The 24,336-nt window shown below is 40.9% G+C and overlaps 1 protein-coding gene across 2 annotated transcripts in view; it reads left to right on the plus strand.

Annotated features, from left to right (window-relative positions):
• The window catches only part of ECPAS (Ecm29 proteasome adaptor and scaffold), a 336,957-nt gene that overhangs the window by 16,254 nt on the left and 296,367 nt on the right, over nt 1–24,336 (plus strand). For both annotated transcript variants that reach the window (XM_033926317.1, XM_033926309.1), the window contains exons 2-4: nt 14,594–14,724; nt 17,053–17,169; nt 17,902–18,020. In XM_033926317.1, the coding sequence (XP_033782208.1) occupies nt 14,594–14,724; nt 17,053–17,169; nt 17,902–18,020 (367 nt within the window). The remainder of the gene's footprint in view (nt 1–14,593; nt 14,725–17,052; nt 17,170–17,901; nt 18,021–24,336) is intronic.

Raw genomic sequence — 24,336 nt, forward strand, 5'->3', positions numbered from 1 at the left:
TTCAGCCCCTTATGTGATTGAGTTTGACAACCCTACCTTAGATTCAGGAATGCATAGATCAAATCCTGCCACAACCTCGTCCTTGGGAGTGTCTGTCATTATAATCTGTGGAAATGGCACTATTCTTGTGCTTTTATCCATAGAGCAAAGAGAATCTAGCAGCAGTAGAGATTCTGTAACTGTGGTCTGAAATAGTAAAAACTGTATTCTATGGGAGCAAAGGAAATTGTTTTGTATTCCAATACACATTTAGGGCCCCTTTTACAAAGCCAAGGCATCAATACTGCTGCGGTAAATGCACCAAAACCCATAGGAATTGAATGGACTTTGGTGCATTTATAACAAAACATAACATAACTTTATTCGTCTTTACCGCCATAATCGAACAATTTCTAGGCATTTTACACTAAAGAAGGCTGGACAATCAGTGAAATACAATTAATGAAAAATTCAACAATTTCTTAACTATGTTCAGTACAAAATTTTTGTTAACCAAAGTATCCACGCTTAGGAAATGAATTTATCAAATAGCGCTGTTTTAATTACTTTTCGAAATGCACCATAAGACAACTGGTTACTTGCTTGAAATGCAAGAGTCTTATTCAAAAAAGTCTTGTATCTGCAGCCATTAATTTTTGGATAGGTAAATAGATTAGAACTCCTAGTTATCCTCATTGGGCTGTATAACGCAAAATAAGTTAAAAGGTAAGTTGGGGCAATTCCCCAAATCAACTTAAAACAGATACAAGAAAATTTGAATAGTGCTCATGCCTCTACCGGGAGCCAATGTAATAGTCAATAGTAGGGACTAATATGGTCGTTTTTCTTCAATCCGAATATCAGTTGTACTGCTGTATTCTGTACTATTCTCAGTCTTCTCAAGATTTTCTTTGGTGCTCCCAAATAGACAATATTACAGTAATCCAGTATAGACAAGATTAATGTCTATACCAATAATCTAAAGGATAGTGGACCCAAATATTTTTTTATGGTCTTTAATTTCCATAGTGCAAAAAAGTACTTCTTTACCACTATATTCGTATGGTCTACCTTGGTTAACTGAGAATCAAGTGTGACTCCAATATTTTTATAGATTTTGAAATCGGGTAGTCATGACCATTTAAACAAAGTGATGGTCTGGTTATTTTATTTTTAGGGTTAGCCAGAAAAAATTTAGTCTTTTCTGTATTGAGTTTCAATTTAAAATTGATTGTCCATTGCTCTGTTTCAGTCATGATATGAGAAATTTGTTTTAAAATGTCATTAGTTAAATATTTTAAAGGAATTAAAATAGAAATATCATCAGCATTTCTATATAAAAATTTAAATTTTGCAGTAACAAAACATAGATATTGAATAGTGTGAATGATAGAGGGGAACCCTGAGGCACCTCAGTGGGATTGCTCCAAGAATGAGAGTAATTACCATCACAAACCACTTGGTATGATCGTTTTTTTTTTTTTTTAATTCTTTATTTAAATTTTTCAAAACAACAATTCACAAGCGTAATCTTGTTCCATGAAATACAGAGAAAGAAAGAAAACAGGTTCCACCAAAGTAATATATCAAATTTGAACAAAACAATTCAAATTGAAAATTCAAAAATACATTTTTATCCCTTCCTTAGACCACTAAAAGGGGTGTGATAATCATACACTAGTTGGAGACATAAATTTAAAGAATTTAACTTAAAGGAAAAGGCTTAATGAGGCACGGCCACCCTCCAATTTATTTTATTCCTTTCTACATCATACCTTGGTAATCCTTTAACTCTTAGTAATCTTTTTAACTTTTAGAAACTCCTTTAAATGTTCTAATGAAAAGAAAACATATTTCACTCCCAAATACCTTACCAAACATTTACAGGGGTAGGCTAGAAGAAATGTAGCACCCAATTTTAGAGTTTCTTGTCGTAGGGAAAGAAATTCTTTCCTTCGCTCCTGAGTCACTTTGGAAACATCTGGATAAATCCAAATACGTTGTGCCCCAAATAATTTTTGAGAATTTTTAAAGTATAATCTTAAGATCATATTTAAATCTTGCTCAAAAACAAAGGATATTAGAAGTGTAGATCTTGCAGTATCTGGATTCAAAGTTTGTTCCAAAAGAGCAGTAACATTGGCAAAGTCAATCTGTTCCTCTTGTCCATTATTTTTCTCTTGTTCAACATTTTTTTCCTGAGGAAATTTTTTGTTTGGCAAATAATAAATCTTATTTAAAGGAGGAATATTTTCAGGAGAAATTCCCAATTTTTCAATCAAATATCTTTTGAAGAAATCAATAGGCGGAATACCAGGTGAAATTGGGAAATTCAATATACGAAGATTCAATCTCCTATTATAATTTTCAAATTGTTCTAATTTCCTATGTATAGAGGAATTATCTTTAATTATTGCTGTTTTAAACATTTGAAGCTGTTGTATATCCTCCTGTATCTGTTTGTTTTGGTTTGAGAAATCCAGTTTAACTGAGTCAATAGATTTAGTTAAAGTATCAATTTTAAAGTTAATATTTGTTACCTCCTCAGTATTTTTAGCCATAGAAGCCTCCATACGTTGTAAAAGCACCCAGATATCTCCCAAGGAAGCCTCCGATGGTGTTGGTGTAGATATGCTGATTGTTGGTTCTTTCAGCTTCCCTGCACTTGCTCGTTCCGGTCCAGCGCCCTCACCGGGCAGCTCCATGGTTTCCCTTCCGGGGTCATGTTTCTCCCGCTGCTGAGTCCCGGCTGTAGCAGGACACCCGGGGACGAAAGGATCCGGAGGGGACAGAGATATTTCACTCCCCGAAATGGAGAAAAGCTCTCCACCGCCTTCTCCCAAAACCGGGTCACCACCTCCGATATCTCGGGTTGCCGTCGATTGAGTCGTAAAGAAGCGTTCCAGCGATTGCTGGATAGTTTGCTGCATGGGTGTCGAAGAGAGGGCTGGCGAGGAAACAGCCCTCAACACCCCTTTCCTTTTCGGCGGCATTGCACTCAAAAGAGAGGTAAGAGGAAAATACTCCTGCAAACGTCCAGCAAAACGTCCCGATCTTCTTACACGCTTCACTGCGACTCACTCACCGCTGCCATCTTATCACCCCGTCAGCCTGGTATGATCGTTTCGTCAAACCCTGGAACCAATTCCAAACTTTTCCTGAAAGTCCCATTGCATCCAAGCAACTTAACAGTATTTCATGGTCCACCAAATCAAAAGCACTGCTAAAATCCAATTGCAAGATTAAAGCACTAGAATCTTTACTAAAATGATCATGAAGTTGATCAGGGATTGAAGCTAAAACTGTTTCTGCACTAAAATCTTTTCTAAATCCTGACTGATATTTATTAAGGATATTAAATTTATCTAGATAGTTCACTGAATCTAAATTAACCAATCCTTCCAAAAGTTTTGTAAACAGGGGAATGCTCGCTATTGGCCTATAATTGGATTTCAGGGCAACTGATACCTTCTGGTTTTTCGGAATAGGTGTAATCAAGATATATCCCATTTCATCATAAAATAGTCCCTTAGTGAGTACAACAGCCAATTAAATAAATCCTTTTTAAAATCGAATGTTGCAGCTCTCATAATCTTCGAGGGACAGTCATCCAACAAACAATTTGATTTGGTATATTTGTTAAATAATTTTAAAAATTGATGCCAATTTGGAATCTCGAAATGGTCCCAAAACATGTCCACTCTGGTATCATATTCCTGGTGTCTAGATTGGAAATCAAAATCACCTACCTTGGCTTTTTAAAAGACCCTCTTAATAAGTTTCAAGTTTAATAAAAAAAAAACCTGTAGACTGCCTATCAGTCTTCTAAGTGGTTTGTTCATAATAAAAATAGTAAAATAGGGTAACGTAAATTAAAACATATTGGACCTACTGGAACAATAGGATTAAGGTAAAGAATATTTTGCATAACTTATATTTCTGTTGTAAGGTTACCCTTCCCCTTATGAAGCTGCGTTAGGGTTTTTTAAATTGCCGGCTGTGGAGGTTAAAGCTCCGATGCGTATAGAATTCCTCTGAGTGTAGGAGCTTTTATCGCCACAATCAGCAATAACCCCCCCCCCCCCAAAAAAAAAAAATCCTAAAATCTAATGCGACTCCATAAAAGGGGGTGGGGGTAAATGCCTGGGCCCCCTTTTACAAAACTAATTACTACGGCAGCCCGCAGTAATCACACCAAAGCCAATTGGGAATTAATGGGCTTGGTGCTGTTAAGCAAATTGTATTGAAACTGAAAAACGAAAGATGGGTGTGATTTGTTAAAGATTTCAGTAAAGATTTATTTATTAAAAATAAACCAACAATACAAGAGTATTTTTTTTAAAGGGAAAAAGGGGGAGGGTTCTTTTATCAAGGTGCGCTTTTTAGTGTGCACAAAATGACATGTGGCCCTTTATATTGCTAATCTTTAGTTAATCCTTAGTAAAAGGACCCCTAAGATTTTTGAAAAAATGGACAGTAGGAAATGTTTTTTGTCTTATCTTTTTTTAAAACCTGGATGCTATCCCCCCCCTTTACAAAACCGTAACTTGATTTTTAGCAACAGCCATGGCGGTAACAGCTTCGACACTCATGAGTGTCAGAGCTGTTAACCGCTGCGGCCGGCACTTAAAACCGGCTACGACTTTAGAGTCTTCCACCCCTTTTATTTTTTCTTTAATCACCTAAGGGCAGTTATAAAATTGTTTTCCACTTTAGTTTTAAGGGGCTCAAAGTCTTTTCAAACAGATTATCATTTTATACTGAATTGCCTCTGTCATTCTTCTTATATATCCCCTCCAGACCCCTTGGAACCACATTTGGAGGTTGGGGGGGGGGGCTCCTGTCTTTTATATCTTGCAGTTCCTCTCTTCCCTCTAAACACAAATTTTCCTCCTGAAGAGCCACCCTGCCTAGTCCCCCCCAGGTTTACCTTTCCTAAGCCCTGATGTTTAGGGGTGCCAGGATAGGAGCAACCTCCCTCCCCTGAGTCGCTCCTGCTCTTGCTAGCACTAGGTTCAAAATGGCACTGGTAACCACTAGTGGTAGTTTTGTAGTGCTATCACTGGAGGTCAAGCTGTTGTATGTAGGAAAAGATGGAACCTAACCTAAAAATAGTATTTATTTAGCTTGTGATTGCGCATTTTCTCTCATTTTTTATATAATTTTTTTTTTTTAAATTTTATCAATTACATTGTGTATGTATCGGAATTTGTTTAAAAGTTCACATTCTTGTACATACGTATATACACATCCTGTTCTGTGTAGCTGGGACTCGTTAAAGACAGACTTTAACGGCTAGCTCAGGGGTCTCAAAGTCCCTCCTCCTTGAGGGCTGCAATCTAGTCAGGTTTTCAGGATTTCCCCAATGAATATGCATGAGATCTATGTGCATGCACTGCTTTCAATGCATATTCATTGGGGAAATCCTGAAAACCCAACTGGATTGCGGCCCTCAAGGAGGGACTTTGAGATCCCTGGGCTAGCTGGTCTGCAGTGCTCTGCCTTATCAGTGGCACTGCCAGTTGCGTCGGAAAGTTCAAAGGGAGGGAGAACTCCAGAGACATACCAGATTGTGGCAGCAGGGCGGATTGAGGAGGTAAGGGGATCTGAATTAACGTGCATTAATATTTACCCCCACCCTCTTATCAAGCTGCATTAGTGTTTTATTGCTGACCATGGTGGTAAAAGCTCCAATGCTCGTACAATTCCTGTAAGCATCAGAGCTTTTACCACTGTGGCCGGCAATAGAAAACGCAAACACAGCTTCATAAATGGGGGGGGGGGGGGGTTTAATGCGTTAATTGCATTATTAATGTATTAAATTTGCTGTCCTATTGAAGACAAAGGGCCCCTTTTTACAATGCTATGGTAGGGAGTACTGGTGTGAAAAATGCACTGGAACCCATTCAATTCCTATGGCTTTGGTGCATTTGCCACAGGAGAATCTCTACCATGGCTTTTTAAAAGGTGTCCAGAGTAACAAATCTTAAATATGACTGTTGCTTACACAGGGAACAGTGAAGATAAATTTCTCCTTCACCATAGTGCATTACATTTTCTGTATATCTTATATCATCTCCATCATATTTTATCATCTTACCTGCTCTCTGAATCTCCTTTTCTAGAATATTGCTATCCTTTTCAGCACTTGGAAGTTATATTTCTTGTGGTTCTCTGATAACTTGCACTGCAGTTTCACAATCTATTTGTGGTTTGTACAGATTACTACAATGTGTAAAACGGCTCTTCAGCTTGAAAAAAAGCCAGTTGAGGGGAAATATGATTGCAGTCTACAAAATCCTGAGTAGAGTAGAACGGGTACAAGTGGATTGGTTTTTTGTTTTTTTTTTGGGGTTGGATATTTTTTTTTTTTTTTTTTTACTCCATCAAAAATTACAAAGTCTAGGGGACACTCGATGAAGTTACAGGGAAATACTTTTAAAAACAATTGGAAGAAATTTTTTTTTTCACTCGGAATAGTTAAGCTCTGGAAAGCATTGCCAAAGGTTGTGGTAAGAGTGGATAGTATAGCTGGTTTTAAGAAAGGTTTTTGGACAAGTTCCAAAACTCCAAAACTGGAGGAAAAGTCCATAGTCTGTTATTGAGTAAGACACGAGGGAAGCCACTGCTTGCCTTGTATCGGTAGCATGGTATATTGCTACACCTTGGGTTTTGGCCAGGTACTAGTGACCTGGATTGGCCACTGTGAGAACAGGCTACTGGGCTTCATGGACCATTGGTCTGACCCAGTAAGGCTATTCTTATGTTCTAAACTAAAGCCTTGCCTGCCAGTTTCTTTTGTTTCTGATAATTTGCTTCTCTAGTTTTCTGTAATAGTGTTCAACCATTTCCTTTTTGTTTTTCTGGCTACGTTTCTTTCTTTGTTACATTTTGCTCTGTACTGCTTTTCTGTACTTCTTTTCTAGACTTCAGTTCTTTCTGTTGCACTATCATTTCTTCTTGATTTTCTTTTGCTGAGGAATCACTTCTGTTGTTGCTTTTAGCATTGCTGTAGTTAAAATGTTCTGCTTTTTTTGTTTAGACCTTGTTCCTCATCAAAATTTCTAACTTTTGATTCTAGTGTGCATTGATAACCATGCCTCATTTTTGCTTCTTCTAATCTGGATGTATCTTGCCATGTCTATCTGTTTTAGTTTTAACTTGATGTTTGCAAATCACCAGGCTATGATCAGAATCTATATCTGCTCCTTGGAAAGTTTGACACTGTTGCACAGATATTATCTATTGCTTCTTGATCAGTCAATCATGTTTTTGGATTGTGTTACAAGCGCTCCGTGTCCATTTTCAGCAATCCTTTTGTTTGAAAACTTGTGTTGCAAATCACCAGTTTACTCTCAACTGCAAACAGCTTTTTCCCAAGTTCATTTCTGTCTCTGAATTCAAACTTACTCATGACCAACTGCCGCCCATATTGTTTGTTCTGCATTTGAGTCATCTCCAATAGTGAGTATATCTTGTTTGGTACTTAAATTTCTGACTTAGGTCTTCATAGAACGTATCAGTTTCATTTTTTTGCACTCTCATCTGTTGGCGTGTAACTGTGTATACTTGAAGGACTGATAGGTTGAATGGCTGAGCACTGAATATTGCTGCAAGAAGCTGGTCACGTGCTGGGTTTGTAAACCTATCTGCAGATTGAGCTTTGTTTAGCAAGAAACCAATACCACCTTCATGTGGTTTTATTTCCTGACCATACACTTCAATTTTGCCAATGATTTCGGTCGTGATTATTATTGAGATGCGAAAGGTTTAGTATGGCCTGAAAGAGTAATTTGTAAACTTAAGGGCAAGGACAGTATTTCTGCATAATGTTTTCCAAACATTTTAATATACTTGTTCAGAGGGCCTATGGGGGGAACAATAATATACCTGTTAATTCTTGCTATGCCATTAGTAGTCTTCATTTACGCAGACATTTGCTTTTTGAGTGTTTGTTCATTAACCTGCACCCCCATATTTGGAATAAAGTGGTACCAGCCACGATGGACTGGCAAGTTTAGCTTAATGGCCAGTGCACAGCCATTGAGGTGACCCTAATTTGCTTAATCTGCTTTTACTGGGCAGACACATTTTCTCCATTAATCTAAATTCAGCTACAATTTATTTTTTTAGAAAGTTAATACACAGCAACTGGCTGACTGTGAGGGCTATTGTTGGTACCAGCTTTCAGCATTGGACAGAGATGCTCTCCAGGATCAATGCAGAAAGCTACATGTTAATCTTGCACCAATCCAAATATAATATTAAAAGTTTTGCTTGCTGAGGTAATAAGTTAATCCAAAGCAAATTTGAAGTATGCAGGAATTGTGTTCTAATCAATGAGAGAATACCAGATGCATGTCTGAGCAAAATGAAAGTTGACGGTGTACATCAGCGCGTATGCTGGAATGTTAATCTGTGGGTAAATAGCCAAAACAGTTTTTGCACACAAGTTTGTGATGCTGATCATTTACAGTATATGCAGACAACATTCCAGCACATGCTCAGATAAGAACTGTCGCCTCCTATTCTGTTTTAAAATTTGTGAATGCTGTTATGCTGCAGCAAAAAGAAGAAATTGGCATTAAATCCTCAGATTCTATTGAAGGTTTTGCAAAAGCATATAACTTGGGTGTTAATATTTCATAAGGAGCATTGAAGGTTTTTTTTATACCTGTGATGTATGTGTGGTAGAGCCATTGTTGCTGGCACTCCATGATCTGAGGCTTTTTCCTTCTCTGCTATGAGAGAGTGTATTTAGAGTATTTTGGTATAGAGGTTTAAATTTTGCATACGTGTGAGGTTTCCTCTACTCCTTAATAGTGATTTTTTTTTTTGTTGTTCTAAAGAAGAATGAATTACCCTTCTGTGCCTCCTTAGACAGGCATTCTAAGGTTGTTCTCGTCTTAGTCTTATGCTTGCTATTCTGCAATGGGGCTGAACAGCTAATAACCTCTTTCCCATACATTTTAATTTGCTGGACACTGGTGTCCATTGTGACGTTTTTGTGCAGAGTTAACTTCTGCACAAAACCCTTTTCTGCTTAACTTATCTAGAAACTTGTATGCTGATATCATGCTAAACCCATGTGCTATGCCATCCTTTTTTTCTGTGCTAGATTAATCAGATATGCAGTGCTGCCTTGCAGCTTCTTGCTTGTATAGACTCTCTGGCAGTACCTTCCTGCTATACCCCTCTGGTGACATTACAGTATGTGCTGGCATTCACCCTTATATCAAAAGGGTGGGGAGGCAGCAGCTGCTGTAATAACCCCTCCTTGGGTTTCAAGGTTTCCAAGGCCCTACCTTTCTATGAGTAATCTGAGCCTGCCTAGGATTTTCTGTGTCCTAGTTGTGGGAGGATGTGCTCTCAATATGCTTATTCGCCTAGTGCAGGGATATCTTCTCTAGTTGTTTATACTACTTTTTGATAGGGAACAGAGCCTATTTATGCGGGTAGAAATAGGAAATGCTTTTACACTAAAGGAAGATGCAGCGGATTTTATTAGATTTCCCAATAGCAGTACTAATTCCCTCCATAGGATAGTGAAGCAAGTGCTGGGTTCATGCTAGGTATTATCAGGTAAGGGCTTCTTTTTATGACTGTCGGTTATATGACTGACAGCTCTTTGTACCAAACATCCCTTAGACACAAAAGAGGAGAAAGCCTAACTTAATCATACTTATATTCTGAATTTTCAATCCCTTGGGACAGCTTAAAGAAGCTCTTGCAGCATAATAAAATATAACTTTAGAATTAAATACAACCCATAATTCAGTGGATAAGTACAAAATAATAGTAAAGCAAGAAACCCCAATTAAATTTCACCCTCTGCTCTCACTAGGAAGCATGTCAGTTGCGTATCCATTTAAAAACGTAGCACAAAACAGGACAGCTCACCATACTATACTTCACTTTAAAAAGAGAAAGTATAAATGGCTCATTCGCCACCATTCCTTTTCATACTCAAATATGTTGAGACCCCCCCCCATTTTTCCTCCCAAAAAGGAGGAAAATGGTTGACTCAAATATGTCAGGTGGCTTAATATTCAAGTGCCCTATCCTGTCAGGCTCTGCACCCAGCCCCCTTCCCTCCATCCCCTGTCAGGCTCTGCACACAGCTCCATCCATGCCAGGCACTGCACACAGCCCCCTCTCTTTTATGTCAGACTCTTTAACTAGCCCCCTTTCCTCTATCCCTCCCAGGCTCTCCACCCTTCCCCCCCCCTTCCCTGCCCTGCCTATGGTACCTCCTCTGCGCTGGAATCCCTAGTGATCTAGAGGTGTAGCGGGCAGGAACGAGCTTTCCGCACTCCTGCCCTGCTGCTAACCAAAAGTCAGTCATTGCCGAGTTCTTTTTCGGCTGCTCGGCGCTGAGCGGCTTCCTGAATGGCTCCCGAGAATTCTCATCAATGCCACAGCACAGGGAAGGCCGCAAAGCAGCCTGTTCAGAGTGCTACCGCCACTGCTGTTTGGAGTGGAGGTATATTGATCTTGCGGTGGGAGGGTTGGCGGGTTCTGCTGCACAGGGAGATGGGAGGGAGGGATAGAAAGATGCTGCACAAGGGGATGGGTGAGAGGGTTGATGGGGTTATGCTGCATGGGGAGATGGGGGAGGGATAGAAAGATGCTGCACAAGAGGATGGGTAAGAGGGGAAGAAAGATGCTGCACATGGGGGAAGGAAAGAGAAAGAATTGGGGTGGAGGAGAGGAAGGGAGAGATGATCGTACATGAAAAAATGAGACATCCCCGAAAATAAGCCTTAGTGCATTTTTTTTTTTGGACCCCAAATTAATATGAGACAGTGTCTTATTTTCGGGGAAACACGGTAACTGCTAGGAGTGCCCCTCCCGTGGACACATTCCTTAGGTGCATACAATATAATTTGCACGTGCATGGTATAAAATACCGTCCAAGGGTGGTTGCATGCATAATTGCTAATTCTGTTGCAAAGACATAAGATTCTGTACTGTTGTCCTCCTATAGTCGTGAACTTTGCAGAAGGGTGTCACTCATATCTTTCATCTTCTTCTTTTCACTAGTTGAGAATAGCTCCCTCTTAAGTTTTTCCTTATCAAGTGAACGGCGGGGTCGCACCAAGATGGGCCTCCGCGCATGCGCGGACGTTGACGTGATGACATCACGCATGCGCGTAATGTCATTGCATCAACATCTGGGTGCCTTTCGGCCAGGGCACTGCATTTAGTGTGCCGCTGGCTGGAAAAGTTTACGGGACAGTGTCTTAGAGCAAAGAAACCTTTGTTTGCAGCTTATGCTAAAACCTGGATGGCTTTCCAGCTCTGATGCACTAAAGAGCAGGTAGAGCCAATTCCAGTGATCCTGGCCTTTTTGTAAGCTAGACTTTAAAAAGAATTAGCTGTTGCATCTCTCAAAGTACAAGTAGTAACCCTCTCATGCTTTCAGGCTCAAGGAGGCTGGCATCTCATCCAGACATCACTCGGTTCTTGAGGGGGGCACTCCATTCGTGTCCTCCATTGCACTGGCCTTTCCTGTCATGGGATATTAATATCATTCTGAAGAGCCTTTCTTATGGTCAAGATGGTATTCTGGTGGCCATTGTCTCAGTGAGGCGGATCTCAGAATTACAGGTTCTCTCTTGCAGAAAACCTTTCCTCGGGCCTGATTTTTATTTTTTTAACCTTTTATAAGCGATATTACTGAAGAGCTGTCTGGTAAGATTTGCCTTTTTGTGCATGATACCAAAATCTGCAATAGAGTGGACACTCTGGTTGGTGTGAATAACATGAAGAAAGACCTAATGAAACTTGAAGAAACTTAATTAAACTTGGACCCTTTTCCATCTTATTTATTCCTTAATATTTCTCCTCAAGCTATAACGTGGCTAACTGCTTTACTGAATTTTTCTTTGGAAAATGGTTACTTTTCACATTCTATGGGACAAATAACACTTATTCCTCTTCTAAAAAAAGTAGATTTAGATCCCACAATTCCCTCTCATTATCGACCAATTGCTAATATACCTCTATTGACAAAAATGTTAGAATCAATTGTAGCTAGTCAATGTACTATCTAGAGAAATTTTCTTTGCTTCAGTCATTCCAACATGGGTTTCGTTCTAACTTTAGCACTGAAACCCTACTGATTTCTCTTCTTTCAAAATTTCAACAAATTCGTCTCCAAAATAAATGTTCTATTCTACTTCTAGTTTGATCTATCTGCAGCGTTTGATATAGTTCATCATGATATTCTTCTTCACTTACTTTCAGACAAAGATCTTCATCAGGTAGTTTTGGATTGGTTTTCTAAATTTCTTTTGTCTGAAATTTGGCAGCTAAAATTTAATGCTAAGATATGCAAGGTCATTCATTTGGGCTGCTAAAATCCAACGGAATGGTATAGTTTAGGGGGTGAAGAACTTATGTGCATGACAGAAGAGGGGGACTTGATGTGATTGCATGTGATGATCTTAACGTGGCCAAACAGGTTAAAAGGTAACAGTGAAAGCTGGAAGGATGCTAGGGTGCATAGGGAGAGGGATAGCCAGTAGGAAAAAGGAGGTATTGATGCCTCTGTATAAGACTCTAGTGAGACTACATTTAGAATATTGTATGCAATTCTGGAGACTGCACCTACAAAAAGATAAAAAGGATGGAGTTGGTCCAGAGGAAGGCTACTAAAATTGTTCGTGGTCTTCGCCATAAGATGGGACAGACTGTAATGGGACACACTTAAAGATTTTAATATGTATACTTTTGGAGGAAAGGTGGGAGATAAGATAGAGGTTTAAATACCTATGTGATGTAAATGCGCACGAGTCGAGTCTCTTTCATTTGAAAGGAAGCTCTGAAATGAGAGGGCATAGGATAAAGTTAAAAGGTGATAGGCTCAGGAGTAATCTAAGGAAATACCTTTTTACAGAAAGGGTGGTAGATTGTGGAACTGTCTCCCGGAAGAGGTGATGGAGACAGACTGTATCTGAATTCAAGAAAGTGTGGGATAGGCAGACTGGATGGGCCATTTGGCCTTTTATCTGCCATCATGTTTCTATGTTAGTCTGGTGTTTCTATGCGGAAGTTTCCTTCCTTTCTTCTGAAGGTAGTCTCAGCTTTTCATGTCAAATTAAGAGATTTGTTTGCCCGCTTTCACGATTTTGGAGAGGCTGGATGTGCAAAGAGTTTTTCTTCACTACCTGGAGAGGACTAACAATTCCCATCTATCTGACCATCATTTTGTGCTGTTTAGCAAATGAAGATGAGTCAGACTCCAAGGCTTCGATTGTCAGATGGATTTGCATGGTGCAGAAAACTGCCACCTATCTTTACTATAGCACATTCAACTAGAAGAGTTGCTGCTTCCTGGGCAGAGTCCCGGGCTGTTCCACCAGATGAAATCTATAGAGCAGCTATTTGGTCTATGTTCCATATCTTTTACAAGGTTCTCTAGAGTGGACGTGGTTACCCGAGAGGATGCTGCTTTTGGGTTCTTGGTGCTGCGAGCAGGCTCTTCTGTCTTTCCCTAGATGTCTGCCACTGCTTTGGTACATCAGCTTCAGTACAGAATCCTATGTCTTTGCAAGAAAATGGAAGATTAGGTTCTTACCTTGGTAACCTTCCTTCTGTTAGAAGACATAGAATTCTGTATGGCCCACCCTGTCCAGACTTTTAATTCGCCTGTTTTCTTCCTTGTACATTGCACATGTCCATCACGAGACTTCTCCTGTCATTTGGATGAGTAGAAAACCCCCCTCCCCACTATTCTTAACCTTTGAGGGGAGTTTATGTGACAGTGATAGTTGTACATAGCAGATTGGTTCCTAGATACTTCTAAGTTTGAGTTCATGTTATTTATTGTTTATTATTGTTTTGTCATGACTTATAGAACAGAACTGAAATGTAGTTTGTTTCGGGGAAGTTTGCCATGTCCCTCCTCTTTTCTTGTGTTTCATTGGAGTTCAATTGCTTTGTCACTAACTGAAGATTAAGCTATTCTCCACTAGTGAAGGGGATGATGTTCTCTCATGGTTTCCGCAGCTGGCATTGTGCTTTTTGCAGGTTTCTGGGTCTCCCTGCGTCTTTTTCAGGTAGAAAGTTAAAAGATATGAGTGACACCCATCTGCAAAGTTCGCAACTATAGGCGGACAGCAGCTTCAGTACAAAATCCAACGTCTTTGAACTGAAAGATTACTGAGGTAAGAACCTAATCTTCCATTTGTTGCTAGTTAGCACCAATTAAAGTCAATTGTAGACTTGCTCATTAACACCAATTATCAGTTTATTATTAAATTTACACACATAACTGACCTTATTCTGTAACTTGTTCATTCAACATTGTGCACTAACATAAAGTTGGGCATGCAGGTTTATAGAATCCCAGGGGAATGTGCATAAATCGTGATTCCACCTGTGCTGTGCTCAAACTCGGCCCCAGAGTGCCTATGTGTGGGTCACATAAAAGTACATACTGTCTTGTCACCACATGTACATTTAGGCATGTAGCCTTGAGGTTCATTTTATAAAATGAATGAAAAATTCCTTGTAAAATTACCCCACGATGACTAGGTTTTCTTTTTAAAATTTTTCAAGTACTATTTTTTTTTTTTTGGGATACTGATGATTGTCTTTATTTAAATAGATCAGCTTGAGCGTGTTTTCTTGCGCCTTGGACATGCAGAAACAGATGAGCAGTTACAGGATATCATATCCAAATTTCTTCCTCCTGTTTTGTTAAAACTATCAAGTACACAGGAAGGAGTGCGGAAAAAGGTAAGTCTGTTTCTTCAAGTTCCCCCTGTTCTGAGTAATTCAAGAAACTAGGAAGATTCCCCTGGCTTTGGCCCAAGCTTATCTTTTCCTAAATCTGATCTCTAATTCAATACTAATACTTTTGCTTAAGTATGTTTTCTGTATTCACTATTAGCAGTCAGTTGGTAATAGAGATTTATGTACAAAATTTCTTGTAAGATTGCTCAGACTATATGTGGGTAAAAAATATTTACAGCTGGCAGAGGTATTTCCAAGGGCAGAGTTGGAGCATGGTTAGGACTTGCACACACATTTTTGGGATTTTAATAGGTGTAAAAGGGTACATGTAGTTATCCCAGGACAAGCGGGTAGTCTCACATCAATAGTGTGCAAACTAATGGAAACTCTAATCAAACGCCAATTGGATACGATCCTGAACGAGGAGAATCTACGGGATCCCTGTCAACATGGATTTACCTGATCAGCTTCTTTTACTGGGTGATGAGGAAGCTGGATGTTGGGGAGTCCCTGGACATCGTATACCTGGACTTCAGTAAAGCATTCGATAGCGTACCATACCACAGGTTGCTGAGCAAGATGAGTTCTATAGGATTGGCGACACATTGACGAAATGGGTTGGGAACTGGCTTGAAGGTAGGCTTCAGAGGGTAGTGGTGAATGGCACCCCCTCCGAAATGATGGAGCTATCAGTGGAGTGCCGCAGGGCTCTGTCCTGGGCCGATCCTATTCAACATCTTTATAAGAGACTTGGCAGAAGGGCTGCGAGGTAAAATAACATTATTCGCCGATGACGCCAAACTAAGCAATGTAGTGGGCAAAAGCACAACAGACATAAATTCAATGTCCGACAACATGATGCACGACCTATTCCTACTGGTCCTGGCAACTCAGCTTCAATGCCAAAAAATGCAAAGTCATGCACCTGGGCAGCCAAAATCCATGCAAGACTTACACCCTTAATGGCGAGATCCTAACAAGAACTGAAGCAGAACAAGACTTAGGGGTTATCGTCAGTGAAAACATGGAGACTGCCAATCAAGTGGAACAAGCTTCATCCAAGGCAAGGCAAATCATAGGTTGCATACGCAGGAGTTTCGTCAGCCTTAAGCCTGAAGTCATTATGCCATTGTATAGATCCATGGTGAGGCCCCACCTAGAATACTGTGTGCAATTCTGGAGGCCGCATTACCGTAAGGATGTGCTGAGACTGGAGTCAGTCCAGAGAATGGCCACCCGGATGGTCTCGGGACTCATTTGATCCTAACAAACTAGGAACTCCTGTTACTAAGAGAACCATCTCTACATGGCTGGCGGTCATTATCTCTCCTATGCTCATGCTTCCCCTACATGGTCATATCGTGGTACATAAAGCAATGGCAACTTCAGTAGCTCACCTATGATACACTCCTATTGAGGACATCTGTAAAGAAGCCACATGGTTCTCAATTCATACCTTTACATCTCACTGCTGTTTGGAGAATCATTCCAGATGGGATAGTTGGTTCGGCCAAGCAGTTCTACAGAATTTATTCTTTATATAACAGTCAACTTTCCTCCAGCCCATTTTTGTCTCACCTAGGGAGTCTCACATGTGAGAATATACTACCTTCTTGTCCTGGGATAAAGCACAATTACTTATCTGTAACAGTTGTTATCCAGGGACAACAGGCAGATAATCTCACAACCCTCCCATCTCCCCTAGTTGGCATCTTGGCTTTCTATTGAACTGGTGGTCCTGTGAGCCGATGTCTGGCAGGAAGGCACTTCCATGTGTGCGGTATGGGCAGTCTCGAGACTGAAAAGTTTTAATGTGATGGTACACTTTTTTAACAATCTGTACCGGGCTCCATGGATGACATCGCCCACATGTGAGAATATCTGCCTGCTGTCCCTAGATAACACCTATTACAGGTAAGTAACTGTGCTTTATCTATGGGCCACTCCTCATACTGACTTTTTTTCTAGCAGTAGTGTTCTTCCTACTCTCTCCCATCTGGTATGTTAAGGTTTTTACAGTTAGGCAGAGCTTTGGTCTCTACTGTGATCCTGAAGAAAAAATGTTTTCATTTAAGACTCTGATTTTTTTATGTACATTAACTCTTGAGCCCATATCATCTCTCCTTCAGTTATACATATATTTATAACTTACAGCATATTAAAAATATTCTTTACACAAGACTACATATCTCTTGCCATGTAGAAGTATGTGTGTGTGTCTGTCTTTTTTTTTTTTTTTTAAGTTGTTCTTTTTCCTTTTGTATGGGGCATGCCTCCAAAAGAAAAATGTTTGAGTTAGTACAATTAAATGCCAACTGTTTTTCCTTCCAGGTCATGGAGCTGCTGGTCCATCTGAACAAACGGATCAAAAGTCGTCCAAAAATACAGCTACCAGTAGAGACCCTTCTGGTTCAGTACCAGGACCCAGCTGCAGTCTCGTTTGTTACCGTGAGTAGTGTTCTGCTAGAAAGCAGCTGATGTTGCATAGAGGTTGTTTTAGTTTAACACCACTTTTCTTTAATGATTTAAATCAGCTGGACCTGTCATGGTTAAAGGTTTTAAACAAAAGTTTTGAATACGAGTATGCTTTTTTGGTTCAGTGTAATCAAACCATGCCCAGAGTGTCTTTAGTGACAAATTAGCCATTCATTGCTGGATCTGTGTGTTCATACATTTAAACTCTGTAATGAAGTGACGCCAAGGACTGGAACAATTACAGAACAATTGCATTAATTCCACATGCCAGCAAAATATTGCTGTAAATAATACAATGAAGGCTCCAATCATACATTGAGCAAGAACTATTTGAAGTTCAGGCTGGTTTCAGAAAAGGTTGAGGAACAAGAGACATTATTGCTAATGTTGGATGGATATTGGAGAAGAGCAAAGAATACCAAAAAACGCTATACCTTTGCTTCATCGACTACAGCAAAGCTTTTAACTGTGTGGATCACAATAAACTATGAGAGAACTGTAGTGCAAATGGGAATACCCAAACACATAACTCAGCTGATAGAGAACCTATAAGAAAACTTTAAGAAGTTGGAGTAAGAATTGAATATGGCAACACTGATTGGTTTAATATTCTGCAAACATATTGTTTTAATGAATCCTTTGTTTGGTTGACTAAGTCCTATTACTCTTGAAAACAAATGTCTTTTTTTCTCATCTTTTTTTTAGAATTTTACTATAATTTATATAAAGATGGGCTACCCCCGTTTACCAGTAGAAAAGCAATGTGAACTGGCTCCCACACTCATCACAGCAATGGAAGGCAGACCTCAGCTGCAGCAAGACAGGTATGGCTAGCTTTAGTACCTTACTAGCAAATGGAATGAACTCATTTATTTTTTTTTCTCAATAGTAGCTAGATACATTTACTGTATTGTGAGCAAGAAAAGTTAGTCTGTTATTTATGTGATTGTGTTAACGCAGTCATCTTGTATGTAAATAAACCCAGGAAAAATTGCTACTACTACTTCTACTTATCATTCTGTTGTCTTACCTGATAATTTTATTTCCTTTAGTTCTACCAGACCAACCCAGAACTTGTAAGTTATGTCTGTCAACCAGCAGGTAGAGACAGACAGGACTTCGTGCAGCTGTAGAAACTAGGTGTCAGTGGACTACAATTACTGCTGCTTTGATTGGAGATCTGTACGTTTTCAAATGTCAATATTGCTTTCTTGGTATTTGTTTATACATAGATCAGTCCAGATGCCATAGTCATGCATATAACTCCACTGTGTCATTCGAAATTGAATGTTCTACAGCTGCATGATGTCCTTGCTCTGTTGCCATCTTCTAGGTCCTACGCTTTCAGCGGACTACATCCTTCAGGTTTTTATGTGGATTATTTTATTGTATCTTTGGAACTTTGATATTTTCAATGAAGTCCATTTCAGGAACATAGTCACTCCACAGTGTTTTTTTGGTTTCTCCTATATTTTTTTTTCTCTGTGGACTTCTTGGGGTCAATTTTCTTTGGTTTGGCCATCTGCTGGTTGACAGATATAACCTACAAGTTCATTGATGCTAGGTTCCACTTCAGGAGTCGCCATCTAGGTCTAGATCTAGGTCTCATTGTAGACAATATGGCTTACTAAAACTTTCTGTACTGCCTAGGCTGAATCTTCAGATCACAGCGGTTTACAATCTAAAATCAAAATTCAGTGAGAAAAGAACTACAGTATTGATAGGAAAAAAGCACACATTCATTCCAGGAGCTGGCACACATACACAAAACAAAATAAAATCAAGAAGGGAAGGATAAAAGGGAAAAATTAGAAGGGAAGGATAAAAGGGAAAAATGGGAGTTAAGGTAGATTATGCTAAACAGTTCTAATTAGGAACTTGATTTAGGTTATATGTAGTATTGCAACTTTGAAATTCTTGAAAGACATATCTGCCCAGATATAGGGAGAAAAAATTAAAAAACAAAGTAAATGGTGCTGTAAAGTGGAAGGCTTGATGCTTGGTGGATTCCAGCTGGGCTGATTTTAGAATTAGGAAGAGTTTAAGCAGTGATTGTGTATAGAGCAAAGAAGCCAGATAGTTTTTCTCACTATTCTGTAGTCCCCTAAGTAATCAAGAAGCCCTAAGAGGGAGTGCTGAAAAGTTTTCAGCACAACCAACTTCCTAAATTCTGAACATAGCTGAAGAGTTTATTTTATTTTGCAAAGTGCCAATTTACAGAATCATAATGTTAGGTTATATAGTTCAATCAATGCACAAATACAGGATGTCCGATGCTATACTTTGGAGAGAACCCCCAGGAAAGAGACTTTGGAGTACTTGTAGACAAGTCAATGAAACTGTCTGTGCAATGTGCGGCGGCGGCGAAAAGGGCAAACAGAATGCTAGGAATGATTAAGAAGGGGATCACAAACAGATCTGAAAAGGTTACACAATGAGAGGCTAGAGAAATTGAGCCTCTTCTCCCTTGAAAAGAGGAGACTGAGAGGGAACATGATCGAAACATTCAAGATATTGAAGGGAATTGACTTAGTAGAGAAAGAGAGATTGTTCACCCTCCAAGATGAAGAGAACCAGAGGGCACTCGCTAAAATATGAAGGGAAAAGATTCTGTACAAACGTAAGGAAGTTCTTCTTCACCCAGAGAGTGGCAGAAATCTGGAACACTCTTTCGGAGGCTGTTATAGGGGAAGCACCCTTCAGGAATTCAAGAAAAGGTTGGATAAGTTCCTACTGGAACAGAACATATGCAGGTAAGGCTAGACTTGAATAGGGCACTAGTCTTTGACCTAAGGGCAGCCGCGTGAGCGGATAGTTGGGCACGATGGACCACTGGTCTGACTCAGCAGCAGAAAATCTTATGTTCTTATCTGAAACAATGTCAACAAAAAGTGTGGAACTCTGAGTTGTCATGAAGTTCCTTTTCCTGCAGAAGAAAGCTTAAAAGGAAATCCATGAATATATGATGCAAACATTGAGTGACAAATGCCCATCATACTCCACAGTGAAGAAGTGGTGTGCAAACGTTTAGCGTGGAGATTTCAAGACTGAAGATGCATTAAGGTCTGGGAGGCCTTCAAAACTTTCAACTCCTGCAATTGTTGACCATGTCCATGATCTAATTTTGGCAGATTGGCGAATATCAGCTAAAACAATTGCTGAGACACTACAGATATCCAGGGGATGTGTTGGGTATATAATCCTCGAGCAGCTGGGTATGCTTAAGCTGTCAGCCAAGTAGGTACCCAAATAATTGAATGCTGATGAGAAACAATGTCGAATGGACACTTCCAAGTTGATTTTGCAGCATTTTCAGTGAGCTGGTGCCAACATTTTGGAACGACTAGTTTCTGTTGATGAAACATGGCTACACCACTATGATTCTGAGACAAGTCAACAGTCCATGAAATGGCGGCACTCAGGTTCTCCAAGGCCAAGGAAATTGAAGACCCAAAAGTCAATAGGAAAGGTCATGGCCACAGTGTTTTGGGATCAGGAAGGTGTTTTAAGACTATCTTCCAAGGGGCCAAACAGTTAATTCTGAATACTATTGTAACTTGCTGTATCAATTAAAAAGGAGCCATTGAAAGGAAAAAAGAGAGGGAAGCTGCGGAAAGGAGTTCTCTTTTTGCAAGACAATGCATCTGCTCGCAAAACTGGTAAAACGATAGATGTCTTGACGCGGTTGGGGTTTCAGTGCATAAACCATTCACCCTACTCACCGGATCTTGCTCCGTCTGACTATTTTCCATTTCCAAACCTTAAAAAGAGTTTGAAAGGGTGATAATTTTTGAGTGATTTGGAGGTGTTTGCAGCAGCGGAGCAGTATTTCAGTGACCAGACAACGGAGTATTTTTGGAAGTGTTGTAGAAAATTCAGACATAATGGGCCAAATTCTATAAACAGCGTCTTGATTGTAGGTGACAGGTGTCCTTTCGCTGTCTGAGCCAATCGGGATGCACAATTAAAAAAAAAAAAAAAAACGAACACCCCGAGCCAGGCTGCCTACACCGTAGGCGCCTGTCACTATTGAGGGAGACTTGTAGCGACGTTTAAACTCTCCCAAGGCTAGGCGTGGGCATGGTTTCACCTGGAAGTGGCCTTAGGTGAGCTTGGGCGGCCCTAGGCGTCTCCTTAGGACCTTGCTAGGCGCCTGAAATGTAGGCCAGCAATGCTGGTATACATTTCAAATAGACACGGCTGCTGAGCCAATCATGGCAAGGGAATCTCCCTGCTTCGATCAGTTTAGAAGCAGCAGCAGGGAACCTGTTCCCCTGCGAAGTTGGATGGCAGGAGGGATGCCCACTCCCTCCTGCCGGAACCTTTGAAGCCCCCCAACTATCTGCGGCAGGACGTGTGCCCAATTCCTCCTGCCGCAACGATGAACCCTCCCGACACAGTCCAAAGCAGGAGTGATGTCCACTCCCTCCTGCTGCTGACCCCATCATCCCCCGAACTCCACCAAACACTCCCCGACTCCACCCTGACACTCCACTGACAATCCCCAACGCTGCTGCCCCTGAGCACCCCCGTACCTTTATCTGATGGCTGGCAAGAGGGGTGCCTACTCCCTCCTGCCAATAGGCCCACCACTGCAAAATGGTGGGCCTTCCCCTTCCTGGTGCATTCTGGGATGCTCTGGGGAGGGGCCTAAGGCCCTGATTGGCTCAGATGCCTGAGGGCCCTAGGCACCTGGGCCAACTGGAGTCTTTGGCCTCCTTCCCAGTGCCTCCTGGGATGCACTGGGAGTGACCTAAGACTTTGATTGGTAAGATACTGGTTTTAGGTATCTGGCCAATCGGAATCTTATGCCATTCTCAGGGCATCCCAAGATGCACTGGGAAGGAGGCCTAAGACTCTGGTTGGTCCAGGTGCCTAAGGCCTCTCCTATGGGCCTTAGGTCCTGCCCCAGTGCATCCCAGGTTGCACCAGGAAAGGGAAGGCCCACCATTTTGCAGTGGCGAGCCTGTCTGCAGGAGGGAGTGGGCATCCCTCTTTTCAGCCATCAGATAAATTTACGGAGGAGGCATGGGGATCTTGGGGTGTTGGGGAGTTGTCAGAGTGGAGTCGGGAGGGGTGGATCTTTGGGGGGGATCTTGGGGATGTCGGGGTGGAGTCGAGTGTTTGGTAGGGTTTGTGGGATGCCATAGGGGGTGACGGCAGATGGGAGTGGGCATCCCTCTTGCCTTGGACTGTGTTGGGAGGGTTTGCTGTTGCGGCAGGAGGAATTTGGCACTCATCCTGCTGCGGGCATTTGGGAGGGGGGGACTTTGGGGGTTCCAGTAGGAAGGAGTGGGCATCTCTCCTACCGGCTGACTTGGGGGGGGGGGGGGAAGGGACAACGGGTTCCCTGCTGCAGCCACTAAACTGATCATGACAGGGAGATTCCCTTGCTGTGATTAGCTCAGCAGCAACATTATTCTCTAACTGGCGCCTGTGACATGGTTGCCGGTTAGAGAATTGGGGTGGTTATAAGGGGTTAGACGTCTGTCCTTCAGGACAGATGCAATTCTATATATGATGCCCGTGTGCAAGTCTTAAAAGTTGTTTAGGCAGCTGCTGAGACTGGGCGTCCTATACAGAATCAGGCCCTTTGTGTCTATCTTTTTGAACCAGTTTTGAAAAAAACCTACACATCCAAAAGGAAAACACACAAAAAAGCCATTGGTATATAGGAGAGGACAGTATTGGTACTAGACTGGCCACCCAGACATCCCAACAGAGCAGTGGGGCACCTTAGGAGACACAGCAGTGAACTTCACAAAAAAAGTCCCAGGTACACTTCTCAACTTAACCCCCTTGTAGTGTATGAGGAACCCTCTAAAACCTACTGGACCAACTGTATACCACTTCAATAGCCCTTATATCTGAAGGTGTCATTTCACATGCAGGTACAGTGGAATTCAAAGGTTCACAGATTCCACCATAAGTGTAGTGATTAGAGTGGAGTATGGACCTGAGTCCCTGCTTGCTGCACTACTAGATCTAGCCATAACATCTGAAGCCATCATGCAGCCGGGTGTGTACTGTTTCACATCTTTGGGAGGTGGGAGAGTGTCAGTGATCATTAGCAGAGTATTGGGGTGTCATGCCTTCATCCCTCCAGTAGTCATTTGGTTAGTTTGAGCACTTTTTTGGCACTTATGTATTATTAAAACATCTAGACCCAGATGTCTAACTTGTGGACGTATTTTTAAATATTTGATTATGGCAGGAAAACTTCCAAGTCATAAGCCTGTAATAACCCTACCCACACCACATCTCTAACATGCCCCTTGAGATTTAGATGAACAGCATAGATATCTCAAATGTGTGCCAAGGCGTAGTGGTGTATCCCAAAGAGATCCGGGTATGTCGTGAGAGATTCCAGAATTTTACTTTATTTCTTAAAATTCTCTTCATAAGAATACACTAGAATAGATGACATGCACGTCGCATATGCAAGAATTTGTCAATGTTATGAGCATCTGTTTGCATAAAGATAACAACCGCCCAGACAAGCATCATTCTTTGACGTGATTGATCCTTGAAAACTAATGGGAAATAAATTTATTTTTTATGCAGTAGTTATCGTAACTTGAACAACAAAGCAATCAAGACTTTACCGTTTGGATCTCCTTATCTTTGTGAACTTGGATTTTCATCTCTGACGGAAATTAAATTTTAAAAAAAGAGAATGACTGTCGATGGTGGATGATGAGATGCATGTTTGCTTGTCAACTATCGAGCCACATTTTGAGTTAGTTTGCACTCAGCAACAATCACATCCATTGCATTGATTAGCAATTCTATTCTATCTACTTTAGTTTAACAGTTGTTAGTTACCATTCATAGCTTAAAGAACTTTAAATAAATAACTCAAATTTAATTTTTTGTTGGTTTTGCAATTTTATAATTTCAATTATAATATGCCATGAAAAACATTTGCTCCATTTAGTGTGCCAGAGCTAAAAATGTTTGAGACATTGGTCTAGAACGGGGGTCGGCAACCTGCGGCTCCAGAGCCGCATGCGGCTCTTTTCCACCTTTGCTGCGGCTCCGGTAGTGTGTCACGCAGGCATGCAGCTTACAAGTCCGGCGTCGCGGCGGGAAATAGTCATGCTGAGCAGTGAGCTCAGCACATACACAGATGAAAGCCTT

The sequence above is a fragment of the Geotrypetes seraphini genome, chromosome 1 (assembly GCF_902459505.1).
Source record: "Geotrypetes seraphini chromosome 1, aGeoSer1.1, whole genome shotgun sequence".
NCBI classification, from domain to species: Eukaryota; Metazoa; Chordata; class Amphibia; order Gymnophiona; family Dermophiidae; genus Geotrypetes; species Geotrypetes seraphini.